At 38.5% G+C, this 21,515-nt stretch overlaps 1 protein-coding gene across 2 annotated transcripts in view; it reads right to left on the bottom strand.

Moving 5' to 3' along the window:
• Nucleotides 1-6,462: 6,462 nt before the first annotated feature.
• The window catches only part of kank4 (KN motif and ankyrin repeat domains 4), a 72,853-nt gene continuing 57,800 nt past the window's right edge, over nucleotides 6,463-21,515 (bottom strand). For both annotated transcript variants that reach the window (XM_075485843.1, XM_075485841.1), the window contains exons 4-10: nucleotides 19,220-19,313; nucleotides 16,095-16,364; nucleotides 13,679-13,763; nucleotides 13,226-13,445; nucleotides 12,974-13,116; nucleotides 11,220-11,420; nucleotides 6,463-9,494 (exon numbers count right to left, since the gene is read on the bottom strand). In XM_075485843.1, the coding sequence (XP_075341958.1) occupies nucleotides 9,387-9,494; nucleotides 11,220-11,420; nucleotides 12,974-13,116; nucleotides 13,226-13,445; nucleotides 13,679-13,763; nucleotides 16,095-16,364; nucleotides 19,220-19,313 (1,121 nt within the window). In that variant the 3' untranslated portion in view covers nucleotides 6,463-9,386. The remainder of the gene's footprint in view (nucleotides 9,495-11,219; nucleotides 11,421-12,973; nucleotides 13,117-13,225; nucleotides 13,446-13,678; nucleotides 13,764-16,094; nucleotides 16,365-19,219; nucleotides 19,314-21,515) is intronic.

The following is a 21,515-nucleotide window of genomic DNA, read 5'->3' as shown; positions in this document are numbered from 1 at the left end:
ATAACAGCCTTAGAACATTGACGCCCATGCACTACTTAAAAACTCTTCAGCCACTGCAAAGATAGTGAGGATGCAGAAGGATGTAACTCTTGGGTTTTTTCCGTGTCCACAGAATATTATCCCTGAGTGACTGGCTTATCTTATATTAGTCTTGTCTTAATATGACTTACTTTCAATCGTGGTATGCTCCTCAACCCTCACCTTCGGAGCCCTTCTTTGTTTATTTTGCCACATAAGCTACATACTCAAACCACCATATTGCTACAGGTCTCTCTGAAGCTCTTTCCATTTTCTTCACAATCCAAACCAGCCTTCACTGATTTTCCTGACTGAGTTTCCTCTCAGTACCTTAACAGTTCTATGATTGTGATAAGTTATCACTGTTGAATCAGGGATTCTGTGTTGCCTTTAGATTTATTTTGTTTGATAGCATTTATGATCCTCCCAGACGGCTGACTTATTTTCTAATGCAGTGAAACAATCATTCCATTGTGTATTCAGATTACGGGAACACAGAAAATTAAGTACAGGTGATTTCTATGTCATTTATTTTTTTAAGTATATTTTAATATATTCTAAGATCACAGCTTGGAAATCAATCAATTCTAGCCTGTACTGTGTTGGTGCATTCAGCAGCTACAAAACTAGAACATTCCTTAAGAGCTGAACAAAAAAACTGGCCTAAAAGTTCAACCTCATATGATGTTGCTTCCTGCCCACTGGATGAGTAAACTACAGCAGTTGCTTACAGAAATTTGCCACATCATGTGGTGATGTTCATACCGAAGCAACCAAAACTCAGGTGTTTCTGGTTTAATTACCTCTGTTAAGTGGCTTTAAGGTTGGCATGGCTTATTTTTCCAACCCAGTCTCACTGAAAAATATTATATAGTTGATTTTTGCTGCCTCGTGCTGCAGCATGCTCCATGCTCTGCTGCCCCTGCTGGTTACAACTCTCCACTGCATCAGTGCTTCCACTGTTAAAACTGTGATTTCAGCAAGACATCAAAAACCCAAACAGCCTCCTTGTCTGTTTGCATCTATTCAGCCAAGACAGATTAATCTGCCATGTTATTTTAAGCACACAGAACTTTCTGTTTAACATGCTGTAGTAACTTCAATCATTCTCAATTACTCTGTTTTCAATTTTGTATCTCTCTGTTCATCATCTTCCTTCCCTTTGTGCTATCTTTAAGATGGAGCTTTATGGTTTCCTGTGAAGTAACAACAAAATTAACAAAATTAAGAACAGTGGTGTTTCAACAACTACACTAAAACTTGAAGCTTGTGTTTCAAATCTTTGCATGTGCATCAGTTTTGCCCCTACAGTCTATTCCTCCCTATATTTTTCCACTCCAGGTCTATCTTTTACTTCCCTCCCCTTTTAACTTTATTTGTTAATTTTATTACACCTCTATCAGCATTTTTGCTCCTCTTTTTGCCATGCTTTTCCATTGTGCCACCATTACCTGCAGTGATAGATGTTTTCAGCGTTGTGAAAGTAAAAGTTAACAAGCCACATCCATTTTCATAAAGTTGTTGCAATATAGTCTCCCTCTGTTTAAAAATGCAGTTAGTACACGGCAGCCCCTCTGCCTCCGCCTCACATCTTCCTCCCACGGATGACAGTTCCTATTATCTCCTGGATAATAAGTTGCACAGATTAGCCATGGGGCCAGGCAGGGGAGCAGTGATATGGCACTGCAAATGTGTGTCTGTGTGCATATTTTCTCTGCATTTGGGTGTTTCTGCTTGTTTTCCATGATCCCTGTTTAACTGTGTGCGCAGCTTTTCATATTTGCCTGTCTGTGTTTGTCTGAGTTAATAGACTCCTCCCCAGATGCATGCACACAAGTCTCTGTCTGTCTATCTAGCTGCATGCTGGTCTGAATGTGTGTGTATGTGGAGGAGACTGTGCCTGCAGTGGGACTCACGAGAGAAGTTGATGGGCAAAGTGCCATTAGCAGATAATTACAACTTAAAACCCCCATGCTAACGAAGATGGCTCATCATCACGGCACTGACAGACCGAGAGGACACAAAGAAACATCTGCAGTTTAGATCAGTAGCACTTGTGTATTCGGTGCGTGTGTGTGTTTTATGTACATTCCTCTCCAGTGTACAGTTCCACACATAACATTTTAAAGAAGAAACCATACTGCCAGAGTGTGTTTACACACGTGAGAGGACACATTCACAAATATGAAGACTACATTAGTTTAATTGGCTGATACAGGGGCTCGGTGTGAGTTGAGTTAAAGGGCATCCCTGCCATACACACAGTGATGCCTCTAATGGCTACACTATTCACTCCTTGCAATGGGATTATCTTTTCTCTAATTTAGCATAAATGTTTGTGAAATATTTTACAACTTTTGTTATGCATATGTTATATTTGCATATTTGGGAGGGATTAATTACATTTGCTTACCTGTTGGGACAGGTGAGGATGATCAGAGTCTAACACACTACAAATCAGATTTGGAATCTGCATGTTAAGCCTCATTTTGCAGTCTCCAAACAGGAGCTGATGAAGGTAGCACATCATTTGTACTCATTAACTTCTCCTCTGCCGTGTAGTCCATAGGGATACTTAATCTCTGTGTGTGTGTGCATATGTGTATGTGTTTTTTCAAAAATTGCCTGATTATATGTGTTCTATGCTCATGTGGTTTGGTGTGTACAAGCACAACAGTGTGTATAAAATAGTTGCAGCTGAACAACACAAAAACAGCACAAACACATCATCCACTTCAGTGAAGATAAAATCACTCACTGTTTGTTAAACAGCCATCTGTTTCCGGTAAAATGACTCTCCAGTCCATCTTATTCAGCAAAATCAATTGAATAATGCCTTTTATTGATGTCAAGTTTTATGTCCGTTGATGTTACATCAAAAAACATAAAAGCACATTTGGTATAACCCTCCCCCACCTAAAATCAATACCTTTATTATTCTTCCACTGATCCAGAGTATCTGGTCCAGCTTAGCTTTATTGTCTCGTGGTTTGTTTCCTGCAGCTGGATCGTTTGGTTTTGATGATAAAGGAACACAAACAGAATTAACTTGTAATGGTTTGAAAGATGTCATTATGCAGGGAGTACATCTGATAATAAACAACACAGCCTTCAGCCTTAATTAGTCCTTTTTAACAGGTTTTCTGTTACTCAGAACATTTCAATCAGCATATACCTTCATGTAGCCCCATTTGTAATTTTACAACTGTGTTTTTCTCGACTCTGTTCAGGTTTTTATCAGCTGTGGCACAGGTGATGGAGAAGGTTGTCTACTAATTGTTACAGTTTCAGTCCCTGGCCTCTCCACGTGCTGAGGGGCTCTTGGATAAGGCATTGAGCCTGAAATTGCTCCCAGTGGTGGACAAATATCCTGCACTGCAGCTCTATTACACCGGTGTGTTAGTGTGTGTGAATGAGAAGCAACTTGAATGCCACTAAGATGGAAGGTGTTTATTTACTCTAAGTGCAGACCACTTACTATTTACTTTATAATCCGACAAATCAATCACACAGTATATTCACGGCACTAATTACAAAAAAACAGCAGATCTAAGTCCTCAATAAGCTCAAACAAACGCCTGAACAAAGCGAAATGTTTGAAAAAAGATGATACAGTATCGACTGATAACAGGTGTTAACTCAGATGTGACCCCTGGGGAAATCAAGCATGAATGATCAAGGTTATCTAATGATTGACATTCTTAATTGTTCATTATGTGAACTGCCATAATTGGAAATGGGGAACTCAGTGCCTGAGAGAAGATGAATTGTTGGGGAATGTTTTGAAACAGCTCACAGGGAGGCAGCCCATAGCTGATAGGGTGAGCTATTTGTCATTTGTCCAATTCTAATCATCAGCTCATCTGATTCAGCAGACATATCATATAAAAAGTAGCCCTGATCATATACAGTAATTATATTTTTCAGTGTTTATGTGACTATTACAGATCCTACTGTTTAAACTCTGATCTGAAAATCTGAAACTGAAAATCTAAAAAAAAAAGTATATAATGATGTATGTAACCAGTAATAAATGAGTTGTTTCTAGTTTTACATGGTTCTTTGACTGATTCAGAGGTAGTCAGGAGCCCCTTCTGAAAAAAGGGGTCAGGATGATGAATTTATTATCCTTTACAAAAACGCCTTACAATTCATTAATAAGCAGTGAAATCTCCGATCATGTCTTATACTATATCATACCATCATTAAAAGCCCAGGAATTGTTGATGAAGATCCTCAGTCATCCAGGTCATTGTAATCATAAGAGCATGAAAAAGGGCAACTGGACTCCTTCTTGGATCTTGAAGACGTTTTACCTCTCATCCGAAAGGCTTCTTCAATTCTGAAGTCTAGGAATTGTTTTAGGTAACTGTATCAATTATCAAGATGTTTCTGATTTCATGGATAACTTCTGGTTACATCAGAAGACCAGATCTATTGTCTGTTATTCCATCAGGCACAGTCATTAGACCACATTTGATGGAGCTACTTCGAGTGAGGTAAATGCTATAAATACAACACAAAACTTTTGGGCTTGTGTTATTTAAATACTACTTTCACTCTACAGTCTTGCTTGAAAGCTGTTTTAAGGTAGAAAATTGTGAGGAAACTACCAACCGAGAACATAATAAGTGCCAAGTCTTAAACTGTTTTGTCTGTCTTCACTGACCCATACGGCTTTATCTATTCTTACCTGACCACCCAGGAATCTAACAATCCATGGTCTTAACAATTTTCACTTGACATGACTTAATACCTCAATTTTCTCTTTTAGTCTCTTTCAGTCTGTTTGCACCACACAGCTATACCACCATCTGCTGGTCACTGATTTTTATTATGATTACAAGGTCTCCAAAGGCATGTTGTAAATAATCTGTGTCGGGATCAGAATACATTCATGAGTCTACATTTAGATTAGATTAGATTGAATACCAGTATTAAAAGACAATTGATTTATGGGTAGCAAAAGATATATGCTTTTAGTTAGTGTTTGTGTGAGTGTGGATGTCGGAATATAGGTTAATATATCGGTGAATAATACTGGTGGATTTGCTTTTGGGGTTAGATCATCACCAACAGAATTGTTGAACGATTTTCCTCAAGTTCAGCTTTGACTTTCAGACAGATGGTTTAAAATTATGTTCAAACATTCTTCAATATTATGACAATAAGTCGATTACTATTTTAATGATGAATTCCATCATTGTACTGGGATTTTGGGGAATGAAAGTTATTTTCAGACATGTCTCTCATGCAGGTCAGGTAGACTCGTTTTTGTACCAAAGAGGTGTTGTAAATCATGATCTTTAGTCTTTCTGTTTCTTTTTTTTATCAAGACTTTGTCATTTGTGTCTCCTGTTGCCAGCATTTCCATTCATCAATTATTCAGTTACTTTTTCTTGTCAGTCCTGTTTCCTCTCTACTACTCAGCACCTGCCTCCTATTACAAATGAACTCACCTGTATTCACTCATAATCAAATCAAATCAAATCAAATTTATTTGTATAGCACATTTCATGTACAAACAGTTCAAAGTGCTTTACATAAAATAAAAGCATTGCAGCAGGGAGTGCAAGAAGCATTAAAAATACATAAAATAATATAATATGACCACCTCTCCTGGTGCATGTATACTTTTTTACATTGAGCCTTTCTTTGCCAGCTCCTCTGTTGCTGTAATGTCGGTTTATCAGCCTTAGAGCTGTGCTGCGTTGCTAGGTTGACTTTACCTGTTTGGATTTCTGTTTTATTGTCTTCCCCTCGCTGAAACACCTTTAGTTGTTTTGAGGGCCCTTAAGCACACAAGAATGTCAAAAATAGGTTTACTTTGTCATGACATGTATTCAAACCACTCATGCCTTACTCGATCCACTGGCTTTGATTTTATGGATCTGTAGGTGTGATTGATCAACACAGTCTCACTGAAGTTTGTAAAAACTCCATGTGACTGCGCTAATTATTTTGTTATAAAAAAGTAAAGTTTTTGTCAATTTTATGTGCTACTTGCCTTAATGCATCAATTTCTTTAGCACCATTTCAAAGAAAGTCTGCAATTTCCATGTATTGTACTTATCATACATGACGGCTTATCATACATGATTTTATGGAAAAAAATTATAAAATATGACAGGGGACTCATTAAGTTATGAGCAGATTCAGATAGATGCACTGTTTCTGTTTAAAAAGTTCCATTGTTGAATGATGGAGTGATGGGAAAGCAGAGGACTGAGGTTTACTGCAGGCTGTGTAGAAGAAACGCAGCTTATTTGGGTGGGATATGGAAGAGTGCCATGTGATGTGTTATTAACCCAAAGCCCAGGAGAGACTTAGTTATTAGCAAGTTAATCAACAAATACAAGAAGAAATAAACAAAATAAAAAGCACATCATCAGACTCAACAATCTGGGGATGTGGGGAAAGAACTGGGGTTAAAACACAGCATGCTAATGTAATGAGGAATAGGGTTTAATCATATTTAAACTTTATTTAGAAGTTTCTGATTTATAAGATACAAGCTTGTTCCACACAGAATATTACAGAGAGGTATAGATTTTTACATTTGACTCCATCATGTAATTAGGCTCTGACTCTCAGACTGGTGTTGAAACAAGGGAGACATTGTCCTCATAGCTCAAGTCAGTGTCAGATCTTCACATTTCCCCTGCAAATGTCAAAAGTGGCATTAAGGGCATATGACAATCCACAGCCTCAGTCACGCTCGTACTACAAACATCCAATCAGTCAAAGTTAAGTCAAATAATCACATCATCAGGGAACACTTTTCAATCATCCAAATTCCCATTGAGCAGTATAACTTGAATATTTGTCCATGCATACATAAGGTTTTCATATATATGATAAAAAATATAGCATTTTGAATAAATACTTCATATAATTTTTAGACTGTCAGACAATAGTTGTTATATACTTTTCACAATACTATATGTACATGTATTTGGCTGGATTTACTGAGACAGTTAAAATACAGACATTTAACCCAGTATGAAGCAGATTTGATCTCAGCTCTTTGGTGATCAGCCAGATGTGAAATCTTTCTATATCTAGATCACACTGGATTAAACATAAAGAGTTCCATAACGATATTATGTGTAGGCACGGAAGACCAGATAAACCAGATTCGTCTCTCAGCACAGATGTGATCATCCTTTGGCTCTCTGAAATGCGGGATGGTACATAGATTGATCAGATTGTACAGATCTGAGTTAAAAGTCAGCTTTGTAAATGGAGCATTAAAAATGACAAAAACTGTGCTACGATGTGACAAAGCCACTGATTAAAAAAAATATATATTGTTGTGAAATGCAGTAAGTGTATGTAGCTCCAAATACTGAGGATAATGTCTGTAATTAGTGTCTCTTCGTGGTCAGAAACAGTGATCAGATTCTAAAAAAAAAAATAGCTATAAGACCGCATGTCAAAGTAAGTTAATCATGAAGGAAACAGATCATTAAAACTTGAATAAAACTTCAGACAGAAGTATAATTAAGATGTTTTGTCACTTAGAAACATGTTAAAAATCTTCAGAATCTTCTTTTGTAAATGTAAATGCAGACTGAATTGTTGTCAATTCCAGAAATGGCAGTTATTATTTGAGTGGTTGTTTACTGACCCTCACAATGAAACATTGACCAATGCAAATGTCATGTTTTTAATAGCTCTCAAAGAAGCCCCAACTGAACTGTTATTGCCATCAGTCTGATTTCGGAGGAGCAGGAGTCAGCAAGCTTTATAGTTTCTTTATTATTTCACCTTATTCCCTTGTTTTATGTAAACATACTAAACTGATTGGCATTTGCTGTGGTCACTGAGGGAGGAATGTTGAATTGTAAACATTTTATCAGACCACTACTCCTGTTCTACAGTGCTTAAAGAATAGGTGCAGACAGAAGACGACTCCTAAATTCCTAGGAAAGGAACATCTCCACAGCAGAGGACAGTTGTCTGATTAAGGCTAGACCAATGTCACACACGGCCTACCCAGTTTCTGACTGATAAGGTAGTATTTCATTGATATTGCTTCTTACTGCGAACAAAACGATTCCTCTTTTTGTAGATTTTCATTTAGCAGTTGTAAAATTGAAACTCTTAGAGGTGAGAACAGACGGGACTTTTCTTGGAAATCTAAAGATATTGTGATAAGATCGAGTGACTGAATAACTCTATTAATACTAAAGTAAAAGTTCCAGATTCATTGTACTGTCTACCACATCCACTGATAGCCAAAATGTTAGTGACTCATGCCGGTTTAGTTAAACTCGCTACATTTTTCTTTTGGAATGTGTCACAGCCAGCCTGACATTCATTGTGTATTTTGTATCAGTTGCATACATACAATTTGATTTGTAACAAGCAGGCGAACAAGGCATACGTTATGTCTGAACTCAAGGACGGAAACCAGAGAGAAATCATGAGAACACACAGTATTACAACATACTGCTGTGCAGTACTATACATAAGACAGCCAGTAGGGGGAGTAACTGTATTGGCATGCAGCTTCCTCTGCTTGATACAGACTTCTGTCTTTCTTCAGGTTATTCATCATGTTATTAAAAAAAAAAAAAAATTCACTCAATGATTTTCCAACAGAAAATTTTTCTCGCTGACTAAACCTTTCGTTTTTCACCAATTCACAAATGATGATCACTCATGACATGATCACTGTGGGGATTGATTAAATTATGTCAATTAACGCCACTGAGGTTATATAGTTTTTTCTCGACACATATATCATATACGTCTATTTACTGTACAAAAACAAAATAATAAAAAAAAGTGCAGTAGAAAATACAGTCTGTTTGTATGATTATAATCTATTAGAATTGCATTCTACATATACCATGTTCTCAATAAATGGCTTTTATGTCCAAATATGAAAAGAATAATGTCAGTATCGTAAAGGAAAATAGATATTAATGTATATCTAATAATATATATTTGAAAGGTAGATCATGTGCTTAGTATTTTGCTTTAAGATTTAGTTGATGATAAGAAGCAGCAGTTCAGAGTATGTCCACTACTTGTCCCACTTTATATTCTCACCCTGTGTTTTGCTAGAAATCCTGCCAATCACACTTGTTGCTATGGCAATATCTAGTCATCAGTTTGTCCATTCCCCTCTCACTCTTTGAGCAGTTGATGCAGCATATTCACAAACACCCATAGGGGCAGAAAAATAAAAGAAACATTCCAGTCCCAGCAGTTTAAATGTAGTTTCATGTCTTAGACATATGACTTATTAAGTGCCATGAACTTATTTAGGCATTTTCGCTCTCTGTCGATTGGAGGACGGCAATTAAAATGGAAGAGATGACGGGCTGTCCAGCTGGAATGGTTTCGTAAACTCTGGCTCAGAGGAGTTCTGTGGCAAACGTGGGCTCAGATGCGGGGGCCTTCAGAAGGTTAACGATGTCTTGGTGAGCGGCTCCCTCTGCCACCGACAGAGCTGTCTGACCATTCTGTGGGAAGACGGAGATGAAATGTAGATATCGTATCAAACACTTTGCAGTGACAGTAGAGATCCTCACAGTGGCAGTGTTGTGTCGGTTTAAACTCATTCTCTTGTAAACAGAAAGTGTTAAGTTAATGCTGCACCTGCCCTGGTGATATCATGAGAAGGGCTGGGCTCAGTATCTGGAAATGAGTATATTCTCAGTATTGTAATGTTAAATGGGATTTAAGATTCCCAGAAACATGGCAAATCATAAACTCATCAAATAATTAATTTCCAAAATGATACAGATGTTCCATAAACTAATATGCTTATTTGCACAAATTGCTCATTTAATCTGAAAGTTGAAAACATTATGAAACCTGGATGGAAATTTGGTAATTAGATAAATTAATAAATTTCCAATCTAGTTTTGCATAGCTAACACTGAAATTATTTACCTAAAACAAGACATCAATATTTTTGTGTACTTTGATGATAAAAAACTTCTTGTGAACAAGTACATATTCAAATATGAAAATAATGATTTCAACACTGGCTCATCGCCTGGAGCATTGTTGTATGATCACCAAATTATTAGATAACAAAATAAAACTTTTAATACATATTGTTTTCGCAGATATTTCTGTAAGTTACTGAATGGAATTAAATTATACTCCATACTCATCCTATTCAGGGTTGCAGGGAGGCCGGAGCTTATCCCAGCTGCCACTGGTTGAGAGGCAGGGTACACCCTGGACAGGTTGCCAGTCCATCACAAGGCCATAATGTGAAATTAATTTAGCTTTTAGCTGTGTATTAATCTAGAGTGCAATCAATTGTAGCTATCCAACACTGAACTCATGCTCCAGCAGCAATTATTACAAATTAGAATGCTAATTCTGTGCTGGTGTCCTTGTCTCCCTAACCTGCACTTCAGAGAACAAACCTCTCCAGACACAAACACTTGCAAAGCCTCATCTTTCCAGCATAAGAGGTGGTTGTGTGCTGACACTGAGACATCAATCAAATATAATAGAGCTGTAAATTTTCCCAGCTGAAACCACAGGCAATGTTCTGTGGCAATATTTGTAACCTCCTGCATCCATCTTGAAGTATGTCCTGGTAGTCATTTCTCCAATCAAAGGCTTGATATGGGATATATGGTAGTAACGAGACCAACAGTGCTTCTCTTATTGGAAAATGGTTCTCAGTTCAGTGTTATTGTTCTATACTGCTTTATTTACACAACTTCTTACACACACACGTTATTAAGTGGCAGTTCCATTTTTCATCATGCCACCCCTTTATAAGTCCAAAATTTTGACTGAAAAGTTGCCCATTAAAACTATGCGTTAACCCTCGGTCATTATCAAAACATTTCAAGACTGTTTGTCGTCTGATTGAAAAAACATCCCCTCAAGCTTTAGACTGACAGTGCAGGAGTCTTTGGCTGTAGCATATGCTTCATTGTCTTAATTCTTAATTCATAAGTCTTGATTTGCTGCGCTTGTGCTGGTGTGCAAACAGGACATGCCTGGAGAAGCTTGCAGATGGTTCACCACTCTTTTGATATCGCTGCTCCCTGCTGGACTTTAATTTTGATACCTTTACTTTACATTATAAAACTAGAATATATTTTGTTTTAGACTGCAATAAAATAAACTTTTGAAGACATTTTGGCTGCCCTCTAATCCCTTTCATAATTGTCTTGTAAACAGCGTAATTTGCACTTTACAATGTAACGGTGTACCTTATCTGTGAGGCTCGTATCACATTGACCTGTCTCCAGCAGCAGACCAGCGATGTGTGTGTGTCCATGTTCGCTGGCGCACATCAGGGCCGTAGATCCCTCGCGATCCTGGGGATTTACATCCGCACCGCAGCTCAGTAGCAGCTTCACCATGGCAACGCGGCCATGGCTCACTGCGAGCATGAGGGCTGTCTGGCCTGCCTGGAGAAAGAATGAGGCAAAAAAAACTGATTACAATTAGAGTTTAACAGAGGGCAGGTATGGGGGGAACTTAATAGAGATGTGTATGAAGACTGATTCCTCATTAGAGAAGAAAAGGGAAGAGAAAGACAGAGGGAGGGAGACTTGAAGTGACAAAGTACAGTGGTCCTTGAAAGTTTGTAAATCCCTTAGAATGTTCAATATTTTGAACAAAAAAATCAAATGCAGACAGAGAAACAAATTAGATAAATATATTAAAGTTCAACACTGAACTGGAGCTAAATGTTTCGAGCAAATGCTAATCAGTCCCGCGCATTAGTTTGTCAGGAAACTGTCAGTAACTGCCCCTTTCGGGTCCTTCCATTTCCATTGAAATGAGATCAGTAGTTTCACTTGGCAGTTGCAACACAATATTGATATAATTCTTCTTACAGTTATCTGGAAGAGCAATTGTCTACAACACTTGGTCTAATCTGTTCACGACAGATTTTACCAACAGTCGTCCAGATTGTCCATGTGATTTTAAGAAGACAGGGGAAACTGACTTTCTGCTTACAGTCCTGCCATGCACACCGTTGTTCATAATTCTCCCAGTCGTGAACTCATTAATATTAACCAGTTTGAGAGAGACTTTAAGTTGCTTTCAGTGAGCGTGGGTGTAATTCTTTGTGATCTTACAGACCAAACCTTGCTCTAGAAGAGTCTTTGATGGTTAAAAACCCATGAGATAAGCGTTTGTGGTTCTGCTTTTTGAATACAATCACTCTAACTGTCTGTGGATTTGGTTGAAAACAAACTCTTTAGATGATGTTTATTTTTCTTCATGAATACTTTTTTGTTCATGCCTTGATACACATGTATCCCTTCACATGTGCTGTGAAGCTCAGACTTTGATAGATTGTTGTTCTTTAAATTAAACAGGTCATCCACTCACACCTGATCTGAGCATCTCGTTGACTGAAAACACCTGACTTTAATTTCAGCTTCAAATTAACTTCTAATCTTTTTCAATGAACAGATATGTATTATTGGATAACCATCCTCATGACTGTAAAGAAAAGACCAAAAATAATGTGAAAATCTTGTGAAAAATGTTGTTTTAAGTGAAAAGAAAAGACATTCATAATATAGGTGTGTTAAATAAAGAAATATGACCAGTAATATAAAGAAAGGTTGCAGATTTACCAAATAAGTCTAAGTCAATTTATAAAGACCTGCAAGTTTCTGTGACCTAGATATGCTTCTGTAATTTAAAAATGAATTGATTTTTTTTGCACAGATTTTGTAAAGATTCCACTAAATACATCTTTGCAGTTGGAAAAACCCCCCACAAACAGCTAACTCCAACAGTATTCCTCTATTCCTGACCCACTTACACTATATTTCCCAACGACCCCTGATTTCCCTAGGGGATTAATTTAATCCCCCAGACTTTCTGAAACACAATATTCTGTTCAATAACACATAATATACAACACAATGAATTGTGTCAAATTCAGTGAAATTGGGAAAACCCATGTTTGACTTTAAGCAAATCATGCAAAGTATATTACCTGTCTGGAGCGTGCATTGACATCTCCCAGTCTCAGCAGCTGCTGTGCCACCTCCAGATCATCAGGAGTCTCAGCAGCCGTCAGTGCAGCCAACATCACAGGAGTATAGCCCGCCTTATTAACATTGTCTGTTTCACATAGACCTAGACACATACACAAGGAGGGAATTAGTGAACAATCTGTTGCTGTATTCATGATAATCTGTCCTAAATTAAGTTGTCACTGTAGCTGTGTGTGTTTTGTGCATCTCACCAGTATCTAGCAGCAGTTTGACAACAGGGAAGTTGGAGTGTGACACACTGTAATGGAGAGCCATATTCCCATTGCCGTCTGTCAAGTTAACAACATATGGCAAGAGAGTGGGGGTGGTCAGTCCCACTCGTCGCAGGTATAATCTAACGGTATCTGCCTGTGACTCTTTTTGACTAGAGATCTTGAACCACTCCTGGTAGAGCACCACTAACACCTGACGCTAAGGAGAGATGGAAGAGAGAAAAGATATTTTAAAAAACATCTGCAACTGCATTTTTCTTTGTTTGTGTTCTTTATTTCTCTGTGTTTGAGAAGCTGGTATTTTCTACCAGCATTTTCTGAGCAGCACTAAAAATGAAATGAACCCCTGAAATATGACTTTAAAAGAGCATAAACACAAAACTGAAACATTTATACATAAAAAGTTTATTTATTTTGTAGACAAACCCTTACCATTTCTTTATCTGGGGATGAAACCTCTTCCATGCGGTCCTTTACATACAGGCAGGCATCAATGAATCCCTTGTCAACTTTCTCCCTGTAAACACAAACCGTATGACACAGTAAGAAATAGTTTTGACTGATCCTTGGTCCAAATCAAGTTCTTAAGTATTTTTGTATTTACCAGCATACTTAGAATGTTTCTCCACAGTTTACTGTGGAAATACCATTCAGCCCACAGCACATACGGATAAGACATGCCTACTTTGGTTTTTGAGTCAATTCTGTCTAAAATGAAAATAACGAGTGCTTTGAAAACCTTCACAGCTCTCAGATGAGTCAATGTTTGACACATTGATAGCACATGCAAACCTAAATGGTGACAGTTTGCACTGATTCCCAGCTCAATAATATCCACATAGGGCATAAGCTGGTCATCCATCAAACGCGCTGTGTATCACAGGCTGAATGAAGGCTGAGTAGGTCACAATCTGCCCTCCAGCCTTAACACACACACACAGGAATGGTTAAGCCCCGTTTCCACTATGCAGTCCGGTACGGGTCGGTTCAAAACGGTTCGCTTACTTCAGTGTTTCCACAGCCACGAAAGCGTACCGGTCCCATGGAACCCGTTACCATGTCTGTAACCCTTCTGCTTGGGGTACCCAGCACACAGGACCGGTTCCAGGCTCTGATCTCCGTTGTTGGTGAGGAGGCTGTGCAGCGGGAGCTCGATGGCGCTGTGCGAAACGAAAAAGTTTTCCAGCTGATTGCCGCAAAAATGGCAGAGAGTGGTTTCAACCGGACTGCGAGCCAGTGTCGCATTAAGCTGAAGAGGCTTGGAGGTGGTTCGAAATTATTGATGTTATTCGTTATTTGCTATTTACGCTTCGGCACGCACTCCGCCCACCCCTGAGGGTCCCCTTTGTACAGTGGGAATGCAAGCTGACCCCAAAGCAACCCGACCCGTACCGGACTGCATAGTGGAAACGAGGCTTTAGACTGGTGCTCAATGATCAGTTAATATAAGTTCTGCCTTCTCCCAGACCATCAACTCTCCAGCCCCATGGTCCTTTGCCTTGTCTGCATACCTCAGACAGATAAGTGATCAGTTGGTGACAGAGAGTGTCAGAAGCGCTATCACTGCATGGAATAAAGAGTGTATGTGTTACTGCCTCAGGCCTCAATTAGTGCAAGAGAGGCAGCAAGTGCTTGTGAAGTTGATAATAAAGTATATGAGGAAAACAAAACATGTGCATGTGTGAATATGGCAGTGAATCTATGCAGGATATAAAGATGTTACCAGGGATTTGTGGAAGTGTAAGGAGGTATAAATGTGCCTTAACTAGATTTGTGTGCATATATCTCTTTGTACACCCAAAAGCCACAATATTAAAGCTACTGACAGGTGAAATTAGGAAATCAGTTAGCTTTTTATTACAGTATAATGCTCTGCTGGGAAACACTTAGTCCTGGTATTTATGTGAATGTGAGAGGCAACCACCTAAAGAGGGTCCCCCACAATGCCACAAACTGCTCAGGAACAGCATCAGAACAAAAAGCCTAAAGTTCCAAACTTCCCAGACTGCAATTCAATTAACTATCAGCAAATTGTGGTGGAAAAAGCCTGATCCATGTATCCCCCATCTGAAAAACGCACATGACCCAAACTGTCAACAACTAACAGACACTTTCAGCAGTCCTTGGCTCATGCCCAACTTGTCAGAGCAGCACGAGAGAACATCCACTATATTTGGCATGTGGCTTTCCAGTTGTGGCAGATCTATGCACATTGAAGCTAATTTCAGCACCTCTCTTATGGTAGGTACATAGGATGGAGTTTCATACAAAAGAAAACACCCATTTGTGTCTGTCAGACATCATGGGCAGCTTTATCTTCATGCTGTATGTGATCTTGCTGTATAGTACTCTAATTCTACTGTTTACTGTAAGCACATCTGATCAGTTCACTGATATGAACAATGGTGGGAGATGTGTTTAATTACTGATTATGGTACTTTTATATACTTGATACTTTTATACTTTTTTTAGATCATTTTCTTGTGGGATGAATTTTTTCATTTTATTTGCACTCTCCATGTGGAAACCCCTTTACTTACTGTGGTGAATTTAAAAGGCTACATATATCTAGAGGCTAAAAATATAGCCTGTAGATATCATGATGCATCAGTAATTGTTTTTTTAAATTTGACTCCTGAATATGCTTTCTCATTCAAATCAAACTGGATAAATAACCCAATGATTCTATACTGTATTTGTTCATGATAGCCTTGATCACGATAAGTATTCCTGTTTACCTTGGTGACAAAATATTCTCATTCAAGAGAGGAGCACTGATGAACCTCTAAACGTTTGTGGACTCAACTGGCACTTGTACAGAAACACGAAAGGCTCTTGTCTGTCTTACCCCTCATCTTGCTCCTCCAGGAACTCCTGGTCACCTTCTAGATCCAGCAGACCTTCTGGATCCAGTAGACCTCTTTCAACCTCCTTCTCTGCAGCCACAGCACCTCCTTCCTCAGCTGAGGGCTTTGCATCTGCTGCCTGGATTTCCTCTGTCTTCTCAGGCTCCTTCTCCTTTTCCTTCTCCACCTCTGGTTCTGAGTTGTCTTCTTCCTCCATCTCCACTTTTGACTTCTCATCCCCACTGGACTCCTCACTGGAAGTTGTCTCATAGCTAGAAAATGAGGATCAAATAGGGAGCTGGATATGAAAAACATTCAGATTATTCTATATGCTAAAGCTTTTCTACCCTGAATGGTAAATGATTTGCAAGGTTTCATCTTAAAAGTGTAATTTTTTGTCTGTCATGGGATATGTTTCTTACCTAAAGGTAAGCATGTGTAAAGAGTTTAGATACATCCAGAGGTAACCACATCAGTGACACACCTTAGCAGGTAAACTAATATTTGGCCAGTCGAATCAGCGTCGGCCAAGGCTAAATAAATACTAATAAGTCATCTGCCTCTCAATGACATTGATGCCTGTCTAGCGCAGCTTTGGCAGCGATGTCTGAAAACATCCCTGTTATAGTTAACCATGTACAAAAAAATCTATAGGTATGTTTGCACACTCACATGTGCAACCTCAGACAAACGCTGCCTTGTTCAGCGAGGAAAAGCTGTTCATGAGTTTAAAGCTCGGGTTTGTGTGGTGTGGTGTGATCACTGGGGTGCATCATGAAGGCAACTCTGTGAGGCCAGTAATCAGGTAAGTCTTATACGGAATGCCACTGATTCTTAAATATTTGTAGACACACATGAAGACACAAGAAGCGCTCAGGGGTCGCAGCATTCCCTGGATTCCAGAGGAGCTCAAGGGAGTGCAAAGATGGGTTAGACCATCCAAAGAGAAGAAATACAAACAGCAGCCCACCTCCTGATGTGCGCAGAAGCCAGAGAAAATACTGTTGTCTGACATGCTTGTCTTATTATGAATAACATCTGCTCAATTTTATTAGTAGCTAAGCCACTAACAACTTGGTTAGATATTTATAATAAAGACAAGGCCTAGATATGGACTATTTATATGACTTGTCCAGCGCTTCTAAAACATATTAGCGTAAGTTTATAAGGAGTAGATCCTTGCAATAACATTTATAATTCATTACGCATAACAATGTCTGTCAGAATATGTTTGTAGATCATTCTGTGGGAGGCAGGAAGGAATCAAGCTCACAACAACACTCTGAAACAACATTGCAAAGGTGAAAAGGTCATAAAACAATGAAGCGCAGGAATGTAAGAATATGTTTTGTCATGGTAGCCCTTTTCTTGATGTGCAGGACATAATATCACTCAAGAATTTCAGACCTTTTCATGTAAGGTATCACAAAAAATGTAGTTCTTGCAATCCAATGAATCATTTAAAAAAATGACTACAATTTTGTGCAGGATCAACATATATTTCTTCTCTCGTGTTAGTAGCTGACCCCCACATTTAGCTTTTAAACCCTTTAGGAGTTTAAAAACATATGAAACTGCATGAGAGGGGTTTCACACAAAGGGTGCATACAGTATTTATCATCAATTCAAGCTTCTTGGCTCATGGATTCAGCCCTTTGAGTACAACTCAGATAAACAATATGTGTGTGAGCATTTTAGTTTCTATATATGAAGTGTGTCTGTTTTTCATGGCTGTCTACACTGTGAGGCCTGAAGTTTGCCCTGAGAGTCACACTGAGGACAAACCCACAAGGTTAGCAGCTGTATTTTAGTGGTAGACTTTGCTTTCAGTTAAAGTTAAATACATAGTTAGACATTCTTATGGCTGAAGGTTTGATAAAGCATCCGTAGATTTTTTTTTTTTTGTCACCACAGGAAATGCCCTAATTAGCTACCAAAACACATGAGTGTGTACATATATCTAAATCTATTATTTAAATTTGACACCAGACAGCTAACAGAATAGACTACACAGACAGAAATAGCATCCCTATGAAAAGATACACCCTTGTCCTTCCAGCTTTGCAATCTCCTAACTTGAAATTCATCAGATTCACACGCGCATCATGTACATCCAAATACATACACTCACACACTCATTCACCATCAGCAGTTGCTGACATAAGCACATTCGCACAAAGCAGTGAAGTACCATCAGCACTTGTGGCTCATGTAAACCACACACACTTATGTGCACACAAACACACATTTGCACTTGCAAGAGCACCAGTGGAGTCAAATTCAGGACAGTCACAGTCACAGCAAGAGATAGATGTGAGATGTGTGGGACACAGCTGGACTTGGAAGGTAAAAATCCAGTATCACTTCATGGAATGAAGTCCAGTCTAAAACAGATGCTATGAGTTAGAAGCAAAAAAAAAAAAAAAAAAAAAAAAAGGGGTTTTGGTTGATGGGTGCATTTTAACTCATATCCTGATGTTTTCCTAAACCCAACTGAACAGCTTTATTCCCTAACAAAGCATTCAATTAAAAAAAAAAAAAAAAAAAACACTGAGCAAAAGTCTTTGAACAGGAGTTCAAATTGCGGGATTCTAACTAAGTTTTATTCATCTGACACTCCTTCAGTGGCCATAATACAGACTTTATTAGTGATTAGAAGTCATCACCAGACAAGATGTGTGTCCATCACTAGCCTGCATACTGAAAGACGACACTAAAGGGGAATCCAGTGCATTAACTCAATGAATATTTATGTTGTTAAAAATGGCCATAATGAATAAGAATTTAACTAATTAGATCCAAAACATGCATGTTAGGTTAATTGGTGTCTCTGAAATTGTCCTTAGGAGTGAGTGTGAGCGTGTGTGTGGTTGTTTGTCTTTGTGTGGCCCTGTGATGGACTGGCGACCTGTCCAGGGTGTACCCTGCCTCTCGCCCGATGACCGCTTGGATAGGCTCCAGCCCCCCCTGCAACCCGACCGACGGATTCAGCGGGTATAGAAAATGGATGGATGGATGGATATTTAAAACAGCTATTTAGTCTGTATACATGTTCAAAAAGACACTGCAGCCCACATGAAGGTATAAATCATAAATGTTTGGATGATGATTAAAAAAAAGATTTTACCCTCCATTCACCCCAACAAATTTCAGGTTTTTCTTGGTTCCCTTGTTGCCCTGCTTGTCAGCAACACCATTTTTCTTCATAATAGATTTGAGACCTGGTGGAGAGGAGAAGGGAGAGAAAGAGATGAAAAAGAGAAGAAAAAATGTGTTAGATTTTTTTCGAGTTGAGGTGAGTTTTTGTTGTCTGTGGCTAAATAAATATAACTCACACATTTTGAAGCATTATTAGTTCTCCACACTGTTAATGTTTTATGATATGTCACCTCTAAAGTGTTTAAAAAAAAAATAAAATAAAATAAAAAAATCAAGCTTGTCTTAAAATCAGCATCAAATGCTTCAGAATAAGTGGAGCATGCTGTTACTGTAACAACTGACTATGTAATTTACAGTGCAACTGAGGCTCAAAACATTATAACACTAGAGAAAACACACACAACAAATCAACGTTATTCAATGTTTTCTTTTCCATTTTACCCTTGAGTTGTCTAAAACACTATTTTATTTTCTTGTTGTTTATATTTTGTACAGAGCAACTGTAGTAATTGACCACCAGGCTCTGAAAAAGCCTGTATAAGCTGAATGCAGCCATTGTTGATAAATGTGCTATGAGTAGCGCCCACTCCAAAACTCATGCTGCATATAACAAATCCAGCCTGAGTTCACTATAAGGACTGGAGGCAATAAGATGTGCAACATTTTTCTCAAGTTTATAGGTAAAATAAGTCCAAAGGTTCAGCCAAAGCAATGCATCAAGTTGATTTTGGGAACAGTGGTTTGCAAATGTACAAGTGTATGTTGTTTTGTCTTCTGTGTACTTTTGTCTGACTGTGAATGCCAGTAGTTTTAAGCCTGGATGATATATTGAATGATGTGGAAAGATAGAGTCCCATTCATACTGTGCACTCCTTGGAAGGACAATCATAAAACTAAAGTAGAGGAACAATGTCAAACAAGAAAATTCAATATGTAATGACAACATGGGACAGACTTGTACTTAAATGCAACTTATTTCAGTCTCTACAGGTATTCCCCACGGCAGTATACACCGGTACACAGGTCAGCATTATATACATCACTGACATATACAACCTTGACATTGTCAGGCCTACTTATGTATGTAACTGGCCAATAATTGATTCTGTGTGGTCTCTTTCGCTGATTTCTCTTGGCTCTATGCCTGGTTTGAGTGTCTCAGTTGTGCCTGACAGCACACAAAGTGCAGAGGATCTATAATGTTTTATGGAAGAACAAAGATGTGGCTTTGAGCCAAAAAACACCAGTTCAAAAGATCCAAGCTAAAGGAACCACCAAAAAGGAGAATGCTGAGTATCTCCCAGGAGGAAGTGAGAGATGGGAAGTTTTGCACATATTTAGCTTTTTAATACATCTGATTGCTAACGCCAAGAGATGACAAATAGTGTCATTTAAACTTTCCTCAGTGTGTCTGATACACTTTGTGATTTGAGTATGGGTTCTTTGTGCAACAACAGTGGTTTCTGTGTCAACATACAATCAGCTTATCACTAAGACAGGAAATTTTAGATGTCCACGACATAAATAGCAGCCTCAGAGAAACACTGACACTCTTAAGAGAACACATAAATCCAGGCATATACACCCCACTTAAAAGCAATCCTGTACACAGTACTCCCAGCACTGAACTGAATGTGAACTTTGAACATAAAATATCTGTGTGATCGCAAAGTTATTCTGAGCCCAAGCTCCTGTCCACAGAGCGAACCATGAGACATCAAGGGAGGGGAGATAGACCTTATCTGTTTGATGAACGTGTGAGGGCCTTTGCTTGAGAGTCCACTTGACTGGAAGCTGTACCAAGTGTTGATATGCATGACACCATTTTTCTGTATCATTGTGTGTTGATGTGCTCTAGGGGGGTCATTAAACCATGTTAAGTAACCACTGCTTAGTAGCATGTGCCTCTTCCTTTCAAATGCATGAAACCAGAGGTGACTGTGTCTTAGAAACACTCCATGTATAGATGTACAAATGTGCTGCCATAACAGCTGTAAATATAAATGAGATATAATAAAGAAGAAACTGAAGGGAGATGAGTTAACCTTTACAAAGCTTAACTTAACAGAAACTTGTGATGGCAGAGAAGACTGGCCTTAATTAAAACGAATAACCCTGACAAAGAAAAAGCACAATTTTGTACCGTCAGAAAAGGCAAAGAGTTATTCTTCAGGAAGTCACTGAAAGTAATCCGTGTTAATGTGAGGATGTGACATTTAATCAAGGGGCTGACAAAACTGATAGCAACAACATAATAGATTTTG

This window comes from Odontesthes bonariensis, chromosome 15 (genome assembly GCF_027942865.1).
Source record: "Odontesthes bonariensis isolate fOdoBon6 chromosome 15, fOdoBon6.hap1, whole genome shotgun sequence".
NCBI lineage: Eukaryota > Metazoa > Chordata > Actinopteri > Atheriniformes > Atherinopsidae > Odontesthes > Odontesthes bonariensis.
This window is presented reverse-complemented; position numbering and strand designations above follow the sequence as displayed.